Source organism: Microcaecilia unicolor, chromosome 13 (assembly GCF_901765095.1).
Source record: "Microcaecilia unicolor chromosome 13, aMicUni1.1, whole genome shotgun sequence".
NCBI classification, from domain to species: Eukaryota; Metazoa; Chordata; class Amphibia; order Gymnophiona; family Siphonopidae; genus Microcaecilia; species Microcaecilia unicolor.
In genome coordinates this window covers 56,138,382-56,159,112 of record NC_044043.1, presented here as the reverse complement: position 1 = coordinate 56,159,112, position 20,731 = coordinate 56,138,382, and the positions used below count along the sequence as shown (strand labels likewise).

General features: G+C 41.9%; 1 protein-coding gene across 1 annotated transcript; it reads right to left on the bottom strand.

Annotated features, from left to right (window-relative positions):
• Positions 1 to 319: 319 nt before the first annotated feature.
• On the bottom strand, positions 320 to 20,353 carry TRARG1 (trafficking regulator of GLUT4 (SLC2A4) 1). The gene is made up of 3 exons (XM_030222135.1): positions 19,958 to 20,353; positions 3,322 to 3,426; positions 320 to 505 (listed from the first exon to the last, which is right to left on the bottom strand). Exons 1-3 carry the CDS (start codon positions 20,351 to 20,353, stop codon positions 320 to 322), a joined length of 687 nt encoding a protein of 228 aa, XP_030077995.1.
• Between the last annotated feature and the right edge of the window lie 378 nt (positions 20,354 to 20,731).

Here is a 20,731-nt window from a genome sequence, read left to right as displayed (position 1 = left end):
TTTAATGCATATTCACTGTGGCTGTCCTGAAAACTTGACTGGCTGAATGTGCCCTGAGGACTGGGTTAAGAATCTCTTCCTTAGGGGTGGGAACTGTATTTACAGACCTACTTTTGGACTTTCAAAAATATGTTCATATTTTGCCTCTGAAAATCTGTGCACCCCATATAGCAAATGTAAACATGAGTGCATAGTTTTCTTTGGGCCATTTTTAAAGCGAATGTACACACGTATATTTGACTAGTGCAAGCAGTTATAGAATTACTCTAGAGGGGGCCATTAACCTGGCTAGATTGTCCAGTTTGAAAAGTGATCCCGTTTAATGCAACTGGAAGCACAGGTGTTGTTTCAGAACATGCAGGCAAGAGGCAGCTTTAGGACACAGAAGGGAAAACCATGCACATAGATCCCATTTTAAAATCCCTGCAGTAACTGTGCACCTGCAAAGTCCAAGTAACCACAATCTCCACTGGAAGAAAAGAGAGTGTCCTAGCAAACAGAGTATCTGTGGACTGGCAAACTTCCTGGGTAATTTTAAAATTGCCTACATAGTTAGGATTATTTTTCCCCTGTGTGCTTCTTTGTACTTGTTCACATTAAATTTCATTTACTATTGGATGCTTAGTTCCCCAGTTTCATATCCTTACAGTCTGCACCCATTCTAATTTCTTTGGAGAATTTGTGTTGTCTGCCAATGTGAACCCCATAATCTTTGTCTTGCTCCCTTTTCCACATCACTAATGAACGAGTTAACACTGGTCCAAGTATATATCTATGAGACACTCCACTCTTATTCTTTGTTACCCTAACCAGTTACCAGCCTAAAGTAGAACATTGCCTCCTATCTCAAGTCACTTTAATTTCCTGATAAGGGGCTTTATCAAACACCTTTGGCAAATCCACTGTAGTGACCAAGTTGCCTTTATACACAATGCTTATTCACACCTTCAAAGAATTCTAATAAGTAGTCAGACACAAACACCCTTTGTTAAGTCCATGCTGGTTCTTCCTCATTATGTCATGTCTATCCAATTGCCCAGTAATACTGTTCTTGACAGTGGTTTATATCACTGTCTACCTTCGACTTCTCTGGGTTAGTGGCACTGATTAAGTATCCTATAGTCTGAACTTGAAAATACCTTCCCAGCTTAGAGCAGTTGGTAAAACAATTATAGATGTATTCAGTGCAGCATGCAAATGGTCAGTGTAATTTTTTTTCATCAAAAATACAAAAAAGTCTTCCAACTATAAACTTGTCTCTATGTGCCTGCAGAGCTTTCTGCAACCTCCAGCTTTCCCCTACCATGCAAGTTCAAATTGATATATGTACCTACTTTCCCCCCTGCTAGCTTGCCTCCCCTCCTTCTCCTCCTGCCTATACCCACTGTGGCAGTCTTGAGTCAAAGTCTTCCTTCCGCAGTATAAAAATGAAAAGCAAAATTCAATTTGTGCTAGATGAACCTAGCATCTCCCCGTGGTGTCTCTTATCCTTCTGACTCTTCCTTGTTTTAACTCTTAAGAAACGTTAGTTCTATCTCATTCCAGGGTCTCAGAAGAGTAGTCCTTCACCATCTCATCTCTTTTGGCAATTGCATGTTATTGTTACATGTTGGACGTATTCTTCAAACCCTTTTCCCCCTGAGTCTGTACCTGTGTATTTCCAAAAATAAAATCCTTCCCCCAAGAAGCTTGTGAACAGCAGCATGCATGTAATCCCTCCGGGCTGGAACTTGAGTGCACCCATTTTTATTTTGTTGTGACATCTTCCTTTTGGAGAATTCTGCTCCAGTGTGTTTTTAAAAAGGCTGGGATGAAAGATGGAGCTCTTCTGCCATCAGGCACCTCCACAGTTAATTCTTGTGAGGCACTAGAAAATTAGGAAAAATATTTATCAAATGAGCCAGATATCACCATAACAAGAAATGCCAATATGGGATATATATGTGATAAGGCAGTATTAGCAGGGGTAGTGCAAGGACATTAGTGCAGCCCAGTCATTGGGCCCACCTAGCCAGTCTGGTTTTCAGGATATCCACAATGAATATGCATGAGAGATATTTGCTTACAAAGGAGGCGGTGCGGGCAAATTTGTCTCATCATATTCATTATGGATATCCTGAAAACCTGACTGCTAGGTGAGCTCTGAGGACTGGGTTGAGAACTACTATGCTGGGTGAACCTTCAGTCTTGCCCCCCCCTCAATTACCTTTCAGATGCCCCATAAGATGTTAATAAACTCAACAATCATGATATCATCCCTCCCAGAATGACCCTGTAAAAACACATTATTGAATATCATACTTTGAAATATTAAACAGTTAAAAGCACAGCTTGATGGTTGTCTGAATTTTGTGGCTGGCAAGATCTATTTTACTTTGTTATGCTTTCCTGCCCTACAGAAGGTGCCACCCCAGGCAACTGCCTAATGTACATAATGATTAAGCTGGCCCTGAGTACTGGGATGATATTGAAGTACAGGGAAAGTCTGACCAAAGGATTTTCCTCAATATTTCTCTCAGAAGTTAGGACTAGGGTGAGCAACCACAGTCCTCGAGAGCCACAACATGAATATTCATGAGATGGATTTGCATGTACTGTTTCTATTGTATATACAAATAGATCTCATGCATATTCATTGTGGAAACCTTGAAAACCCGACTGGGTTGTGGCCCTCGGAGCACGGTTGCCCACCCCCGTGTTAGGGAAAACAGAGACTGATAATGCAGGCAGATCTAAGCTCATTTCCTTCAGTCTTGCAACTTATTCCCCTACTTGCCCCCACCCAAGACATCCCTGTTAGAATGCCCCAATTGCAGAATTATAGGTAGATTTGAAAAATGTACAAAATCTATAAAGTTTTCTTTCAAAAATTCATGATGTTTTCAAGAGGAAAGAAGAATAATCTATTTAGCAAGGATCTCAAAGTACTTTATAATTTAATAATGGTCTACATTATTATCATTAGAATATGACTCTTTATCATGTCAGATCCACAGTCTGCAGCCTTCGTCTTATAAAGACTCCCTGAGGGTTAGCTAAAATGTTCTTATAAGCAGAATGGGCTTTTAGCAGGAATTATGTCTATAGCAAAGAACATACTCGGACTGAGTTGAAATGATTTTGCAAGTGGAATGTTCTTACAGCAGAAAGAGACTTCAGTTAGTGCATTGTACAGTGGGATTACTTAAGACAACCTTATCCACAATGCCTCAGTATTACAAGAAGCCAGGTAAAAGGGCAGAGCCTATTTGCATTTTGTGTGCAGGTGGGAGGAGCTGCTGGCTGGGACTTACTTGCATAGTGAATTACACAGTAGAGCACGATGACAGAGATGCCCAGCACGATGGCAGCTATACTCAGTAGCCTGGCCATATGTCCCAATCTGCGGGCTCCATCCACATCCCCTTGCTGCAGGCTGTTTCTTGACTGCCCAAGAGAAAGACCACATGCAGGTTAGAAAATGCTCAGACTTGTTTACAAATGGTTTCCCTAAAGACAGGGGCTCCAAAACCTGCCCTGGGGTACCTCTAGCCACTTAGGTTTTTAGGATGTCCACAGTGAATACTCATAAGGTAGATTTGCATATGCTTTCCTCCATTGCATGTGCGTTTATCTCATGCCTATTCATTGGGGATATCTTGAAACCCCGAAGGGCTGTGGGTCCCTCCAGAACAGTTTTGGGACCACCCAATCTAAAAAGATCAGATCAGAGATGAACCGTTTTCAGTATTCCACACCCACAAGTTCCTTTTCTTGCTCTGGACAGGAGGATATCATGGTTTGATCTCAGGAATCTGTCTATTTCTTTATCTGTCTCTACCTACTTTGTGTTTGCTGTCTGTCACTTATCTGTCACCACACTTTGTTTATCATATGTTAAAATGTAGCACACTCACCACAGGGTCACAGGAACACCTTTTTGGTTAAATGGCCAAATAAACCACTTTCTGGCCCCAACCTCAAGCACACGAATTGCTGATACTGTATTGATTAAATTATTGGTCAGACCATGGCCCCAGTCTTCCACCCTATTCTGCTGCCTATGACTCACTGTATTGAAGGGAAGAGAATAGGGGCACTAGAGGCCAATTGAATTTCAGTTTCGGTTTCAGTGCCGAAACTGTCCCAAAATCCATTGTCTGCTTTGTTTTGGCCGAAAGGTTGTTTTAATTTTTGGCCATGTTTTCGGTTTCAGCAGAAAATGACCATGTGTTTTCAGGAGAAGCTGAAAATTTGTTCTTTGGCCCTTTTGTCTTCCTCCCCCTGAACAGGAATTGCACCTCCTCATGGACCCTCCCCCCCCCCCCCCCAGTGTATCTTCCAACCTGAAGGCCCCCCTGGGCCTATCATACAATCTCTAGTGTGGTCTAGCAGTGTAGTTGGAGCAATTCCCGTTCTGCTTCTGCCCTGCCTATGCCACTAGACCACCAGGGATTGTAAGATAGACCTAGGTGGGAGCTACTCTTTGTACTGCGATTTGCAAGTAATGCAATTATGATCTTGTACAATAGTTTATATGGTAAATAGGGTGCTTCAATTAAATGCTTTAAAAATTTCAGCTGAAATTTAACTCTGTAAATTTGAGATGATAAGCTCCTTAGGAATTAGCCTCTCTGTAGAGTTATGGCATCAGCTGTCATTCCGAGTGTGGTGCAAAATCAGCCACTGTAAAAAAACACCATGGTTTTTATTTTCCGTTTTATTTAGCTGTAGTCCATGTGTGTGGAAGCTATTTTGCTTGGAGGTAATATGGTCTTTCATAATTTAAATTATATTCTGGGGTTTAGCAGAGGGATGCAGATTGCAAGCTCTGACGATCCTCAGCAACCCTCACTGGTTCACATTCACACAACCAAACATGAGTTTTCGGTCTTGGCTTTTGGTTTGGCCGAAATCAGGTGATGAGTTTTGGCTGTAGTTTCAGTTTTGGCCAAAAGCTTTCAGACAGTTTCAGTTTCAGCCACAACTGAAAAAAGCAGTTTTGGTTGACCTCTAATACAGCCTCTATGTACATATGTTTACCTAGATATCTGGACTACGCAGAGGCATGCCCAGACATGGAGTTAGGGAGGTGTTTGCATCCTTTAAAAAATATAAACATATGCATGTAAATTAGCCCCAAAAATATGCACATCCCAAATGACAGGTGTACAGAAAAGTGCATGGGTACCCTGGGATAAATCTTCAGAGTGGAAATATGTGGACACTTCTTTTAAAATCCAGAGAAACCTACTGGACTGCACATTTATAGAGTTACTCTCCAATCTGATATTTCCACGCTCTAGCATACCAAGGGCAGGGCGGTGGGGGTGGTCCGCCCAGAGACGTAGCTAGGTGGGACACCAGGGGAGTGGCCACTCCCCCAAAAGGACTTCCGATGGCGCCTATGTTTCATGCGATCTATCCCATTTAAAATACGTGCTGGAACTGTCGGCAGTCTGCTCTCTGCTGTTCCCATGCCCTCAACCTGGCTACACTTCTGGGTCCTCCCCACATGGAGGCAGCAAGGATGTACACTGAGCAGTCATGCCCCTGTCGACTCTGCCGGTCCCCTGCCACAGAACAGAAAGTTGACATCAGAGGGGACAGCGGACTGGCAGAGCCGAAAGCCATGCAACTGCTCAGCGCACCCCCTTGTTCGGAGGAGGGGGTGGTCTGCTCGGCGTGGCAAGTACAGTAGATATGCCACTGCTTGCACATACATTTCTTCTTCCTTCTCCTCCTTCCTTGTCTTCCTCTCCCCTCTCTCCATTTTGTAGCCATAAAAGGAAGTGGAACTGAGGAGCTGGGGGAGGATTGGGTGGGCCGGGGAAGGAGTAACTGGAGAAGGGGGAAAGCATTCTTTGCTGTGCCCCAGGTTCACCCCCTTCCATGAGCTGGAGCAGAACAGCCCTGATGCTCTGGAGTCTGAAAAGAAGTAGTGGAACTATGTTCCACACTGTTCCCCCCAGAAAATAAGCCCTGTCCCCTCTTCCTTCTCTTCTGTGCCTATATTCCTTTTTTCCTGCCATAGTTTTACTGTGGTGGAGGAGCTAAATAGATGCTTCCTCTGATCAGTTCAAGAACATAAACATTGCCATATGGGGACAGACCATCAAGTCCAGTATGCTGTTTCCAACAGTGGCCAATCCTGGACACAAGTACCTAGCAAGATCTCAGAATAGTAAAACATAATTTATGCTGGTTATCCTAGAAATAAGCAGTGGATTTTCCCAAGTCCAACTTAATAGTGGCTTATGGGGTTTTCTTTTAGGAAATTATCCAAACCTTCTTTAAATCCTGCTAAGCTAATTGCTTTTACCACATTTTCTGGCAATGAATTCCAGAGTTTAATTACATGTTAAGTGAAGAAATATTTTCTCCAGTTTGTTTTACATTTACTGCTTAGTAGCTTCAATCCTAGTGTTTTTGGAAAAAGTAAACAAGTGATTCACTTCTACCTGTTCCACTCCACTCATATCTCCCATCAGCCATCTTTTCTGTAAGCTGAAGAGCCCTAGTCACTTTAGCCTTTCCTCATAGGAAAGTCATCCCATCCCCTTTATCATTTTGTTGCCCTTTTCTGTACCTTGCTGTGTATCTCTAAGTGCAATTCAGTATTAGTAGAATTTCAGGGAAACTTCATTTCACATGGTGGATAATTACGATCATTGTGAAGTGTACAGATTATTAAAAAAGAAACCCTCCATTGCCTCAGGTACAAACTTAGATTGTGAGCCCTCCTGGGACAGAGAAATATCCAGCGTACCTGAATGTAACTCACCTTGAGCTACTACTGAAAAAAGTGTGAGCAAAATCTAAATAAATAAATAATAAATTACACCTGGAGGAGAGAAGTAAAAATGCTCACTGCATGGAGAATTGAATTTCTGTTGGGTCATGTATTTTAATGGAAAAAAACCATACTCTGTGCATGTTACAAAATCAATCATTTCAAAGAAAAATACACACATACAACTTTAAATACAAAAGGTGATATGATTTTAAATAACAAATAATATACCATAATGATATAGTAACAATGCAAAGATCTCTAATTTAACTTATCCCATCCCCTGCTTTCACTTGAGAAACAGAGAAGGGTATAAAGCATAGCTAAATAAAATCACAAGTACTTTCCCCCAAATTTCTCCCCTCTAAGCACCTATAATCCATGTATTTTATCTCAACCCTGGCCAGAAATATACTTGGCATTCTCAGTCATTCCTGAAAGAGCTCCCAAAGGGGTGATCCCTTTGGTTTTGCCCCTTGGGGATTCACCTTCCTCTTCAGCAAGGCCTGGTTAAATGGCTTCTACATATGACATCTCTCTCCCTTTCAGTCTGTTCAAAATTCTGCTGCACGACTTATATTCCACCAGTGTCGGTATACTCATATTAGCCCTCTCCTTAAGTCACTTCATTAGCTCCCTGTTTCCGCATACAGTTCAAACTTCTCTTACTGACTTAAAAGTGCATTCACTGTGCAGCTCCTCAGTACCTCTCATCTCTCCCTACACTCCTCCCCGGGGACTCCATTCTTTGGGCAACTCTCTCTTATCTGTACCCTTCTCCTCCACTGCCATCTTCAGACTCTGTTCCTTTTACCTTGCTGCGCCATATGCCTGGAATAGACTTCCTGAATCAGTACGTCAAGCTCCATCTCTGGCCATCTTCAAATGTAGGCTAAAAGCCCACCTTTTTGATGCTGCTTTTAACTCCTAACCCCTATTCACTTCTTCAGTACCCATGTCTGTTTTATCTTTCCCACTTTAGTATTTCCCTTATCCCTTATTTGTTCTGTTTGTCTGTCCTGAATAGATTGTAAGCTCTGTCGAGCAGGGACTGTCTCTTCATGTTCAAGTGTACAGCGCTGTGTACATCTAGTGGCGCTGTAGAAATGTTAAGTAATAGTAGTAGCAGTCTTTGGGATTCCGGAATCTTGCTACCTCTTTGGGATTCCGTAATCCTGCTACTCTTTGTCTATATCCCTTATATGTCCTGTTTGTCTGTCCTGATTAGATTGTAAGCTCTGTCGAGCAGGGACTGTCTCTTCTTGTTCAAGTGTACAGTGCTGCGTACGTCTAGTAGCGCTATAGAAATGATAAGTAGTAGTAGGGTAGAGGCAGAGGTTCAACAATCAGGGCCAGGAATCAGTAGAAGTATCCCCCAATCAGCAGTTACCAGTGCTGGAACTGCCTGACAAAATTCTCTCTGGCCTCTATGGGATCTGACTCAGCTATTCACACATTTAAGGTGCCCACTGATGACAGCAGGTGGAGCTTCAATGATCAGGTCCTGGAACCAGTGAAAGCAGCCTCTTAGCCTTTCTTCAGCAAAACCAATATAGTTTGATATGATTGTACACGTTTTCCATGTTCAAATCTATGATATCTGTAATAATTTCTAAACCCGTTTATTAGGTCAGTTCGGGCACCTTTTGAGGCCTGGTTGCAAAAAAAATGGACCAAGTAAAGTCGGCCAAGTGCTCATCAGGGACGCCCTTCTTTTTTCCATTATTGGCCGAGGACACCCAATGTGTTAAGCACGCCCCAGTCTCGCCTTCACTATGCTTCCGACACCCCCCCGGGAACTTTGGTCATCTCTGCGACAGAAAGCAGTTAGGGACGCCCAAAATCAGCTTTCAATTATGCTGATTTGGGCAACGCTGGGAGAAGGACGCCCATCTCCCGATTTGTGTCGAAAGATGGGCGCCCTTCTTTTTCGAAAAGAAGCCTGTTAGTAACCTATAGAACTTTCTAAGTCTAAGTGCTTTGAAAATACACCTCACACATCATCTACTATGTTACTTATGCAGGAAGATTCTCACTGCACCAGGATGAGAAACGTAGAGATTCTCTTTGTAGATAGAAGAGAAAAGTAAAGATTCTCACTACACCAGGCTGAGAGAAGTAAAATTCTGACTGTTCTTTGGGTTATGAATTTGTGGCTTCATGGAGTCTGTGCATTTCTGGGAGGCAACGGTAGACCTTTAAATGTCAACTAAACATGATTATGTAATACAAGAAATTTCAAGAAGCTCCTGTTCTCACCTCCCCTTGTCTATTTTCTTTTGAGCCATCCTGCTTACCCTTCTCTTCTTTCCTTTACTCCTATCTATTATCTTTATCTTCTTTTTACTCTTTGTTGCCTCTTTTCCTCTCTTTCCATTTCTGGCTGTTGCTTAGGTGTGCTCCATTCTCCAGGGTTTGAGTGTTATGCTTTGCATCTGCTGTCTTACTGATTCACAGCTCAAACTGCTGGGAAACCATACTCTACATCTGGCCTTCTGCCTATAGGCATAAAAACTAGACAACTATCAATATAAGCTGTCCATATGGACTTCTTTTACAGATTGCCTTACTAGCAGCACCCATCTCCGAAGGTTACGAAGGTGCAAAAAGATTGCAGAAAGCCCAGAGTGAAGTTGAGGACAAAAAAAAAAAGGATTCAACATTTCCTGTTTTTATGCTGCTAAGTGGGCAGGGTTTCACAGACCCCCTCATCATTCCCCCCACCATGTCATCCCTTCTGACCTGCATGCACAAATAAAAGTTATACCACATTGTCTAAAACCATGTTCTGTGGTTTGAGACCTGGATTCTAATTCCACTATGGGACTTGTTCATAGCCCTCACTCTCGTCAATTCTCTAGGACATGCTCTAGCAGCTATTCAGTTTATCGTATGCAATATTGTTTCCAATCACACTGCTCAGTAAATGAAGAAGCTCTATGAAACCTGGACGGATTGGAATCGAGCAGCCACTCCTGCCAGCAGCTGTGCAGATGTGCTTTTTCTAAATGGACCCCATCTCTGAGTCATTATTGGCTTGTAGGTAATTGCTGACTACAACATTCTTAGTGCTTTGATTTGGAAATAACAGGGAGCACTTTGTTGATCTGCCTCAAAACAAAATCTGACTTCTGAGAGAAATTGGTAAGTTGGGGGTCTAGGCAGGAAAGGTGCCTATGTAGCACCTGTTTTATGACGGCTCAAATGAATAATCAAAATCATTATAACAAACAAAGCAGACTCTAAATAAATAATCAGCTTGTATCATCTATAACCTGCATGTCACATCTAAACAAAAGAGCTCTGAGAGCTACAGCAGTTGCCAGTTCTCTCTCTGCAAACCAATGCTCTAAGTTAGCATCATCAGTCTTGTTACTCTTTTCAGTCTTTTAAACAAAAGCAAGTAAAAACAATGCTTTACTTTATAAATGTTATGCTGTGGCTCTTCAGCTTGGAGAAAAGGCGGCTGAGGGGAGATATGATAGAGGTCTATAAGATAATGAGTGGAATGGAACGGGTCGATGTGGAGCGTCTGATTACGCTTTCCAAAAATACTAGGACAAGAGGGCATGCAGTGTGGTAAATTTAAAACGAATTGGAGGAAATTTTTTCTTCAGTCAACGCATAGTTAAACTCTGGAATTCGCTGCCAGAAAAGGTGGATAAGGCGGTTAACTTAGCGGACTTCAAAAGAGGGTTGGATGGCTTCCTGGAGGAAAAAGCCATAGAATGTCATTGAATGGATGAGGGAATACAGTATTTCTAGGATGGGCGGGACAAGTTGCTTGTTCTTTTGGCCGCTGTCGGTGACAGGGTGCTGGGCCGAGCATGGCGATGCTTATGTACTTATATTTCATGTGTATCTGTGTGCCTTTAGAAAATGACCCCAGGAGAGCCAGGCACACACATTTACACCTGTTTGAAGATTGGTGTGTGTGTGTTTATTTATTGGGATTTATTAACCACCTTTATGAAGAGATTCACCCAAGGCGGTGTACAGCAGGTACAGTTTAACATAAAACTTACAATTTTGTTAACAGCATAACAATAGTAAAATAACCAAGAATAAACCAAATACAATAAATGAGGTAAACTTGAAAAAAGTTAATTGAAACCTAATAATAGAAATACGGTGAAACAGTATCGAAAATATACACAATTAACAGCACTGGAATTCAAATCCCAGAGATATAATACAATGTTAGCATACTACTAATGATACACCTAATAAGCAGGCATTAGAACATTCAACTAACATAGATATGATGCTAAAGAACAATGCAGCTGAGAGACCAAGAGCAGATACATGATGGGAACAAGATGTGTGGTACAGAGTCAGTTGGGATAATGTGATGGTTAGCTAAACTCAAAGCAAGTTCGTTGTATAGTTAAGAAAGAGATAAGGAACTGATCTAAGTTACAGTGTGTGTAGCAAGCTAGCCAAGTTGCAGAATGAGTGTACAGTCAGTCACCCTATATATTAAAGACTTGGGAGAACATCCTGGTTTTCACCTGCTTCCTGAAGTAGAAGTAGTCTTGACTTACACGTAACCCCTCTGGGAGTAAATTCCAAATCATGGGGGCTACTCCTGAGAAGGCTCACTGGCGGATATCATATCATACAATTTCTTTTGATGAGGGTACAGATGGTGATGATCCTTGAGAGGATCTTAGAGGTCTCAAAGGTATGTAAAGGACTAACTTATTCTTTAAGTACTCTGGTCCATTTTGTCTGAGGACCTTGAAAATCAAACATAGAGTTTAAAATTTAGCCCTGTAAGATACTGGTAACCAGTGTAGCTTTCGCAGGAAGGGTGTGATGTAGTCACACCACTTGCAGCCTTCAATCGGTTGTTTGTGCCAGTAAGAAGAGGTACATATGTGTGTAAGTGTTGATCCTGCCCTCTCCACCTCTTTTCCACCCCTGGATATGCCTACATGTATATTGTGTAAAAGTAGGAACCATGGAGGCAATTCTATGAGTGAGCACCTCCATTTAGGTGCCCTGTGGCCATGTGATAGAAGCTTTTCTATATCAGAGTCAAGGTGCCTAGTTTCCTTTATAGAATTTAAGTGCAACCTGGTATCAGGCACCTGCAGTTACACCATTCATAAAGCTAGCACAAGTGTGGGCACCTAAATGTGGCGGGGACATGTGGAACTTACATTACATGCATAAGTGGGAGTACTGTTCATGCCCCACCCATGCCCTGCCCCTATGCATGTTGAGTAGCTATTTGCAGAATAGCACCTTTGTGCCCTGCTAACATTTATGTGGCTATGCTGAAAACCCACCTTTTCAATGCTGCTTTTGGCTCCTAGCCACTACTCATTTGCCTCCCCCCTTGTTCCTTCTCGCCCAGTACTTCCCTCGCCCTTAATTGTCTTGTCTGTCTGTATTATTTTAGATTGTAAGCTCTATTGAGCAGGGACTGTCTCTCTGTGTCAGGTATTCAGCACTGCGTGCATCTGGTAGCGCTATACAAATGTTGATAATAATAATATGTGTGCACATATGCACATAAGAACAAATATTCTAGACATTCATGTGTGTATCATGCACATAAATACAGGCAGTGAGATTATAGAATGACCCTTCATGTTTCTGTTTGCTTGCATGCTCAAGGTAAAAGACTGATTTCCCTGGATTAATTGATATTAATTGCCTGGAAAATGAAGGTTAAATGCTCTGATAGTACAGAGATTTATCTTAGCCTAAGGTTTTATTTCTCTGTTTTATGTGTTTTGGGTGATTACGCATGTGTTTTGTAGCCCTGCTCTCTCTGCCCCGGAACAGGAAGTAACCTGGGGCAGAGAAAGCAGTGAACCAGCAGAGCCGACACCCCCCCCCCCCAGCAGCGTGCACCCAGGGCGGACCGCCCCACCGCCCCCCCCCTTCCTACGCCACTGCTAACTGAATAGTAATTATGGACTTTTCCTCTAGAAATTTGTCCAAATCTCTTTTTTTTAAGGCAGCTATGCTAAATGTCTTAACCATATCCATCAGCACCAAATTCTACAACTTAATTTGCATTGAGTATAAAATACTTTTTTTCCATTTTGTTTTTTTAAAATCTTGTTCCTATTAGTTCATAAAATGCCCCCTAGTCCTACTACTGTTTGAAAGGCTAAATAACTGTTTATTGATTTCCTGTCCCATCCCACTGTCTCTCAGATTTCGGTCCTGTCCATCAGAACCCCATCTTAATGTATGGAGGGCCTTTCCTATAACTTTTACCAATACAGCTGTCTTTTCTTTAAGACCTCCTGCTGTTCCAGAACTGAGACCTAATCATAACTCTACAATTAACCTTGCTTTTGCCATACAGATACTGGTGAGAGGTAGAAAAAAGCTAGGGTGCTTAGTGAGAACAGTTGCTGGAAGCAAAACCACAAAATTAATGTCTCAGGACAGCTCAATAGTGAGACCTCAACTGGAGTACTGTGTCTAGTTCTGGAGATCATATTTCCAAAGAGATATGGACAAAAGAGAGGATATCCAGAGAAGGGCAACCAAAAGAGTACAGATCCTGACCCCCAAATCCCATGAAATAAGAGAAGGGATAGGATTTAGCTTACATCTTTTCAGTAGTAGTTCAAGGTGAGTTACATTCAGATACACTGGGCATGTCCCTGTCCCTGGAGGTCTTGGAATCTAAGTTTGTACCTGAGGCAATGGAGGGTTAAATGACTTGCCTACAAGGAGCCCCAGCGTGATTTCAGCATGGCTTCCCTGCTTTTCAGCCTGCTGCTGATAGATTTATTTTAGAAAAAGGTTTTGCATTTGTGGAGCCATTTCTAAAACCTTTTTTTAATGCATGCATGTACCTATGTGTCCCTTTTTTGAACCTAGTTGACCTATGCAAAATTGTTCTCCATATGTGCTTCAGGTGTGCATTTGTCATTCTTTCCCTTCTTCTTGAAAGTAAATCGAGGGCCCGGTTTACTAAGCCATGTTGTAGGCATGCTAGCGTTTTGCATGTGCTAATGTTAGAGACACCCATATATTCCTATGGATGTCTCTAGCATTAGCTTGTGCTAAAAATGCTAGTGTACCTTAGCAAGTGATTTAGATTTCATTTTATGTGTTTTTATGTCATTGCTGTAGATGTTTGATTCTAATCTTCCTTGACCCATGGCAATTTGGTGGGATATAAGCTATGTAAATAAATACATTTTAGAAGAGTTACACACTATCCCCCAAATTCGATAAATGGCACTAAAAATTGCATGTGCCAATCTGGTTGCACCCAATTTGTACACACAATTTAACCGAACAATGAGCCATTTGCTCTGATCTGGCTACTACTAATCATTTTAAGCTGTCCATTTTCTTTTTGAAATGCTTAGAAATCCAAAAGGAACCTTCCACAAAACCATATATTGAACACACTATTCAAAAACAATATATTGTGGTATAATCTCAAGCCATTACAACTACCTAAAAAAACATTTTAAGGGGGAAATAGCCTCTGAAAGTCTGTGGAATGTCACTTTCTTCTATCTGAATATAGTACCAACAGAACTTCAATTCATCATAGGCCTAAAAACCCTAAAAAATGTCATCTTCTTTTATTATTATCTTCTTACACCAATCTTTTTCATTTTTCTATTTTTGATATTATATAAAACCACATTTGGAATGGCTAACCATATTACACAATAAAGTCTTCTCTGGTGAAGAGTGGTGGGGGGAGATAATGCGGGAGGATGGGGATAAGATTGGGGGATTTAAGGTAAATAGAGAATGGATACGAACCAGATGTTTGGATTGCATTTTTGGCTCTATTATGTAAAAATGTAAATGTTTGCATTTCTGCTCAATCATATGTATAACATAATTCACAGAATAAATAAGTAGGGGGTAGGGATGGGGGGGGGGGGATGGAAAAGTTTGATGACGGTCTCGGCTTAATGTTATCATATGTTTTCTGACACTGGAATTTTGTATACTTATGTCTTCTGAGTTATTATATGGATTTGTCATCAACAAATTTTGTTAAAAAAATAAAACCACATTTGGTAAACAATTGTGAAAATTGAGCACACTTATCTTAATCTGACGGGGTCCCATTTCACCCGTAACATTTCCAGGGCTTTTTCAAGGAAGTAAATGTGCCTAGTATCATTTGTCAGTAGCCCAGTGGTTAGGGTGGTGGACTTTGGTCCTGAGGATCTGAGTTCAATTCCCACTTCAGGCACAGGCAGCTCCTTGTGACTCTGGGCAAGTCACTTAACCCTCCATTGCCCCATGTAAGCTGCATTGAGCCTGCCATGAGTGGGAAAGTGTGGAGTACAAATGTAACAAAAAAAAAACAACAAAACCCTGGTGTCTTTCTTTTTGGGACAGAGATAATATCTGACCTGGAAATCTATAGCCACAAGGAAAGGCTTTTGATGCCCAAATCCCTTCCTGGAAGCACACCCAGCCAGTGAAGTTTTCTTTCTCATTCAAATTGTGGATGCCCTGAAATCCTGACTGGCAAGGGATACCAGTGACATAACATAACCAAAGACCGTAACTGGACATATCTTAATCCTTCCTCTCCCTCTCTAAGTTCCCCCCAATGGTCTTTACCATACATGTACCTCAATATTACTTTGTTCATACCAGAATTGGCTAACGCCGTTTACGGTACTATGTAAGCCACATTGAGCCTGCAAAAAGGTGGGAAAATGTGGGATACAAATGTAATAAATAAATACATTTAACTGGCTGGGTGTACATCCAGGACACTGAAGTACCAGTTTTATAATAGTATCTGTGCACCAAGATGGTGTAAGTTGACATTGGAACACCTACATTTATTTATTTGGATTTATTTACTGCCTTTTTGAAGAAATTCAGCCAAGGTGGTGTACAGTAAGAATAAGTAAAACATAGGCATTTATGCCAGGTTGTGCCTAAGTGCACTATGCTCTAAGGATAGCTGATAGTAATCTATAAGTTGAAGACATACCCATGCCCCCTCCTTACGGTTAAAGGGCTAAGACGCTTACACTTTACCTTATAGAATTATGTAAGTGACAATTAAGGTAACACATGCACGTACAAGACACGTGTAATGCACATTCCCATTTATAGAACTGCCCTGCCTGAATTTAAGCGGACTTAATCCTTCTTTGCCATCCCTAGTTCAAAGGACTGAAGCTTAAGTTTGACACTATGAATGGTCACTCCTACCTAAAAAGACAACATCAGTCAAGTTACACTCATTCCAGTGAAATCTTTGTTTTTTTTAAAGAACTTCCGTGGTTTGTGGAACAAACAAGCTTGCCCTTTTAAATGATTTATTTGGAGATGGGGGAAAGAACCAGTCCTTAGCCTGGTATTAGAGTTTAACCATATTTTTTAAGTCAGTGGTTCTGAAATCTGTCCTGAGGGAGCTCCCGGCAGTTAGATTTTCAGGTTATCTGCAATGAATTTATGTGAAGTATACTTGCATACGCTATCTCCACTGTGTGCACATTTACTACAAGCAGTCAGTGTGATAATCCTGAAAACCTGATTGACTAGTGCTCTCCCAGGACAGGTTTGAGAACCACTAATTTAAGGAATAGCCTGTGAAGGTAACTAGGACAAGGCTAGGAACATAGGCAGAAAATTAACTTATAGCCAATAAATGCTGCTTATTTGCACTACCCCACCTGGATGGTATTTCCCATTAGGAGGGATAGTAAATTTTTAATAAACTTAAACTTGAACTTTGTATTTACGGACTTCTTAATGTCAATCCTTAATGCCAATTTTAAGACCTTTAAATGGGCCCTCTTAAAGCAAGAGTTCTCAACCCGGCCCTTGGGACGCACCTAGCAAGTCAGATTTCAGGATACCCACAATGAATATGTATGCAGGTAGATTTGTTTATCAAAGAGGCACTGCATGCAAATTTATTTCATGCATATTCATTGTGAGTATCCTGAAAACCTGACTGGCTAGGTGTGTCCTGAGGACTGGATTGAGAGCCCCTGCTTGACAGGAATGGATGCCCCCTATCTGTTGGAAATAATCAGAACACTGTCGTTCAGTTAATGACTATTTAATTTAGAGTGCTCACATTGGACTTAACGTCAGGTGTAAATGTGTGTGAGTGCTTTTGGTGGGTAATTTAAACAGGGAACATATGGCGTAACTTATATACAATCCTGTTTAGGCAGCCTGTACTTAAATTCCCCTCTTTATGGATAGATCAGATGGATTAGAAAATGCGCTTCCTTCTCAAACATACTCTTTCCAATTTCTTGGAATGTTTCTGGCAGGCACTTTGGATAGGCAGACTGGATAGGCCAAATGGTCTTCATCTGATGTCATTTTCTATGTTCTATTACTATCCTCACTTAATGTCATCTTTTTTTGTTTATATTATTAGGGTTCCTTTCTGCTGCAGTGTATTACTTCATAAACATGGAAACTTGGTCAATATTCAAAGAAGTGTATACGTTTGCAGCTGCCACTAAACATACAAGCTTCCTATCTATGAATTTTTGGTGGCAGGATACAGATAGTGCTGCCAAAACTTCTCTCACACACCCCCTCCTTACACTATCTGGATAGTGCTGAGGCAGACCTGCATAGCAGTGCGATTCAACTACTATCCATAGAGCTAAGTGTTTTAATGTAGGCCAGCAAAAAGGCTGGTCTACATTAAACCACTCTGCTACATGATTAGCAACTGAACAATGCCGCTATATATTTAGCTACAATCTGCATGTACATTCAGAATGCCACCTATCTGTATAGCAGTTCTGATGACCCCTAATGTTACTATATTCACAAGCTGATCTCTTCCTGGTTTTCTCACACCCAGACCCTTTGCTTCCTTGGATTCTTGCTCATTTTTATCATTAGGAAGAGTTAATCCAAGGACAGGGAAATCAACACTGGCTCATTTTCTGAAACCTGATCTAGCTCAGGCTTGACCCTCAGGTAAAGAACCACCTATGTAGCTTGACCTTTGCTGGATTTCCCGTGATGTAAGCAGAGAGAATCTCTGTCTCAGGCCTCACATTAAGTTATCTGTATCCGTATTAATATAGAACTATGTTATAAAGATGGATCCACCTAAGTAGTTTGATGGCAATAAGACCAAGTGTTTGCCCGATTACTGAAGTTGTAGGCTGCCTGCCACACCCTGACTGAAAGAGAGGGGCAGGAATCTAGCCCTTGTTGAATTTAGCCTTGTGGCCAGGGCAAGAGCTGCCACATTTGCCCTTTACAGCGTCTTCCTGGGTCGTCCAAACCGTCTCCACGCACAGCTCAGGTCTCATGCTGACACGGTACATTCGCAATGTGAGTACAGACTACCATGGACAGCGCCTTTCCTACTATCTGTACATGAACCGCAAAAACCAGGGCTGCCTGCCACCAACACCAGAGATCCTACTCAGCTGTAATTTCCCCCCTCTGTATAAGATCATGCTAATTAATGCATTTAGGACCGTGGCCCCTTTTTAATACTATACTTTTTTTTCTATAGCGCTTTAGTTACCAGTTACGCTGAAGCTATCCTGGCTCTTAATGATAGACTTGCTGAATTTTTGTTCTTTAACAATATACGATGTAATAAATACATTCCTGAAATCTGTTTGTCTTGTCTGTGTCTAGCAACTGGATTGCAAGCATCACAGAGAAGGGACTGCCTCTTATGTGTATCTGCACAGGGCAACCTAGGTCTTACAGCAGAGAAGTGGTAGCAGAAGTTTTCATGAGAAACATTATGAAATATTGCAAATATCAAGGAGAGTATGGTGGAGGGGGAGAAATGGCACTTCCGAGAAATTTTGATGAGAATAATTTGAAGAAATGAGAAGAGGAATGAAAGGAGAGAGAGCGAAAAGACAAGTTTTCACCGGAGGGTTAGCAATGAATTGAGAGTCCCTCTTTCACTAAGGGTGGGCAAATTGGGTGATGAGGCAGGAGCATGAAGAGTGAAGGAATCCCTAGGAAGTGTGGAAGTGGGAACTTCTAATGAAGAAGATATACACAGTCCTTTCCAAAGGCAAGATTTACCCATCATTTCCCTAAAGATAGGAAGGGATGGATGCTCTCTAAGACAAGGAAAAAGCTTCTAGTCCTTAAAACATTCTAATTGTCTGAAATGTGAGAGACTAAACCCTTTGTGAACTTAATGATGATAGTTTTAACTGAGCTTCCAATTATATAGGCAGCTGCCTTGTAGAAATATGTCTTTTTTTTTTACCATTGAGAGCTGTGAAAAAACAATCATAGCAATAAGACAGACTCAGGTGGTTTCAAGTTTTACAGATGGGTACAACTCATACTCACATCAGAATGCTGAACCAGGGCAGTGTTGGATAGGCTTAAACTGTACCCGCTATGAGACTCTTCTCCTAGTCATCCCTGGAAATCAAGGGGTTCGGGGCTGCCAGGGCAACACGTAATGGTGCAGTAATTGCCTTGACATAATGTCCCCTGATGTTTCAGAAAAGGCTAACTTAATTGATCTACTCTTGTCCACTGCCATCCCGTGCTGTTACTGACAGGGTGGGGGGGGGGGGGGAATATTTAACCCTTTGGAGTTTGCAGAGTCTAAGCACTTACTGTTGATTGTAATATGTTTTATCAGTCTGAAAACAAAACTATAATGTTTGTTCATTAAAATCCAAAAATAAAGTGGAAGCGCCATGCCTTTATCTTTCCCATCATTTTTGAAGCTCTCTGCCACTTTACGAATTCATCCTCTGCAACCCTTCCCCACCCCAGGTGACTGTGCCACAAGTAAACAGCAGGAAGAGAAGCACGGAAATCTCTCTGACATCTTCTTGTGTTACAGTCGATAACATTTGTGCTGCAAGATCAGAGTAATGCAGAGAGACAGCCAGTGATTTGCTGCCAATTTAAAGCAGAAGCTCTCACCCGCTCTGCTCGGCTCTAAGAGATCAAATAATCGAACAAAAAGGGTCCCCAGATACCAGCACCTCGCTGCAGAAATGAAAACTGACAAAGTTTCTCTTCTCTAGGAGAAGGTGGGTCCCAAAATATATATTTGATGATGGTGCCTAACAAGCGACAGATAAAGAGACCTTATCCCCTCTGTTATTGAACACTGACTACAATGACAGATGAACAAAGTTTGTTTTGGAAATGAACTCCTACAACAAAATGCAAGACAACAATGTGCCCAAGCGTTTTAGGTTTTTTTCTTTTCTTCAATCAGAAACTTACCAGGATAGAAAAGGCCAAAGCAATAATATTAACTGGCCAGGCGGGGCAGAAGCAAGAGAAGATAACCAGAAAGATGTAATCCCTGGGTCGGTCTTGCTCCTGGGCATTGGTGGTGGCCGTGGATGATGCCCTGGCCAGGCTGATCCGGGATGGGGAAAGCGGTGCAGACTCCAGCTGCTCTGCTGACTCGGACTTGTAGGGTAGACTGTGACCATTCTGCTCCATGTCCAAGGACTTTTCACTGGACATAGTGACTGAGTAGGACTGTTTCAGATCGTTCTCCTCTTTGCTGTCCGCCGTGGTGAGCAGCTTCTCGGTCTCCTGAGAATCCCTGGGCAGGGAAGTGCCACATTCACTCAAAGTCTTTTCAAACTGGGCATCTGTGTTAATGGCCATGCTGCTGCTGCTGCTCCTTTCTTGATGTGGCAGTGCTGGACTGGGGTGGGGTGAAGAAGAAAAAGAAAGCTCAGGCGTTTAGGGAGCCATCCCCGGATAAGATGGAGCTAAGCATAAAAAGACAAAAAAAGGGAGCTCTAAGTTGTCGATGGAGAGGCTCTGGCGCTGAAAGAGTTAAGAAAAGCAAAGCAAAGCAGCTCTCAGAAACACATTTGGAGGGATTGGGAGAGGAAGGCTTCTGCCAGCACCTCTACATCAATTGCTGCAAACTGCTACTGATGCCTGCCAGAGTCCCAGCCCAGCTGAAGGCTGCTGAGTGGACCATTCCATATCATGCGGGGTGTGGGCCACTTCCAAAGTCCACACTCAAGCCCAGGG

Excerpts from the sequence above, each read along its gene's own strand:
- TRARG1 (XM_030222135.1), bottom strand. The coding sequence starts at position 20,353 with ATGGCCATTAACACAGATGCCCAGTTTGAAAAGACTTTGAGTGAATGT. Across the intron at positions 3,427-19,957 it reads CTTTGGCCTTTTCTATCCTG|TCAAGAAACAGCCTGCAGCA; the intron begins GTAAGTTTCTGA and ends TCTCTTGGGCAG. Across the intron at positions 506-3,321 it reads TGCTGGGCATCTCTGTCATC|ATACTCTGTTTGCTAGGACA; the intron begins GTGCTCTACTGT and ends GCCAGTCCACAG.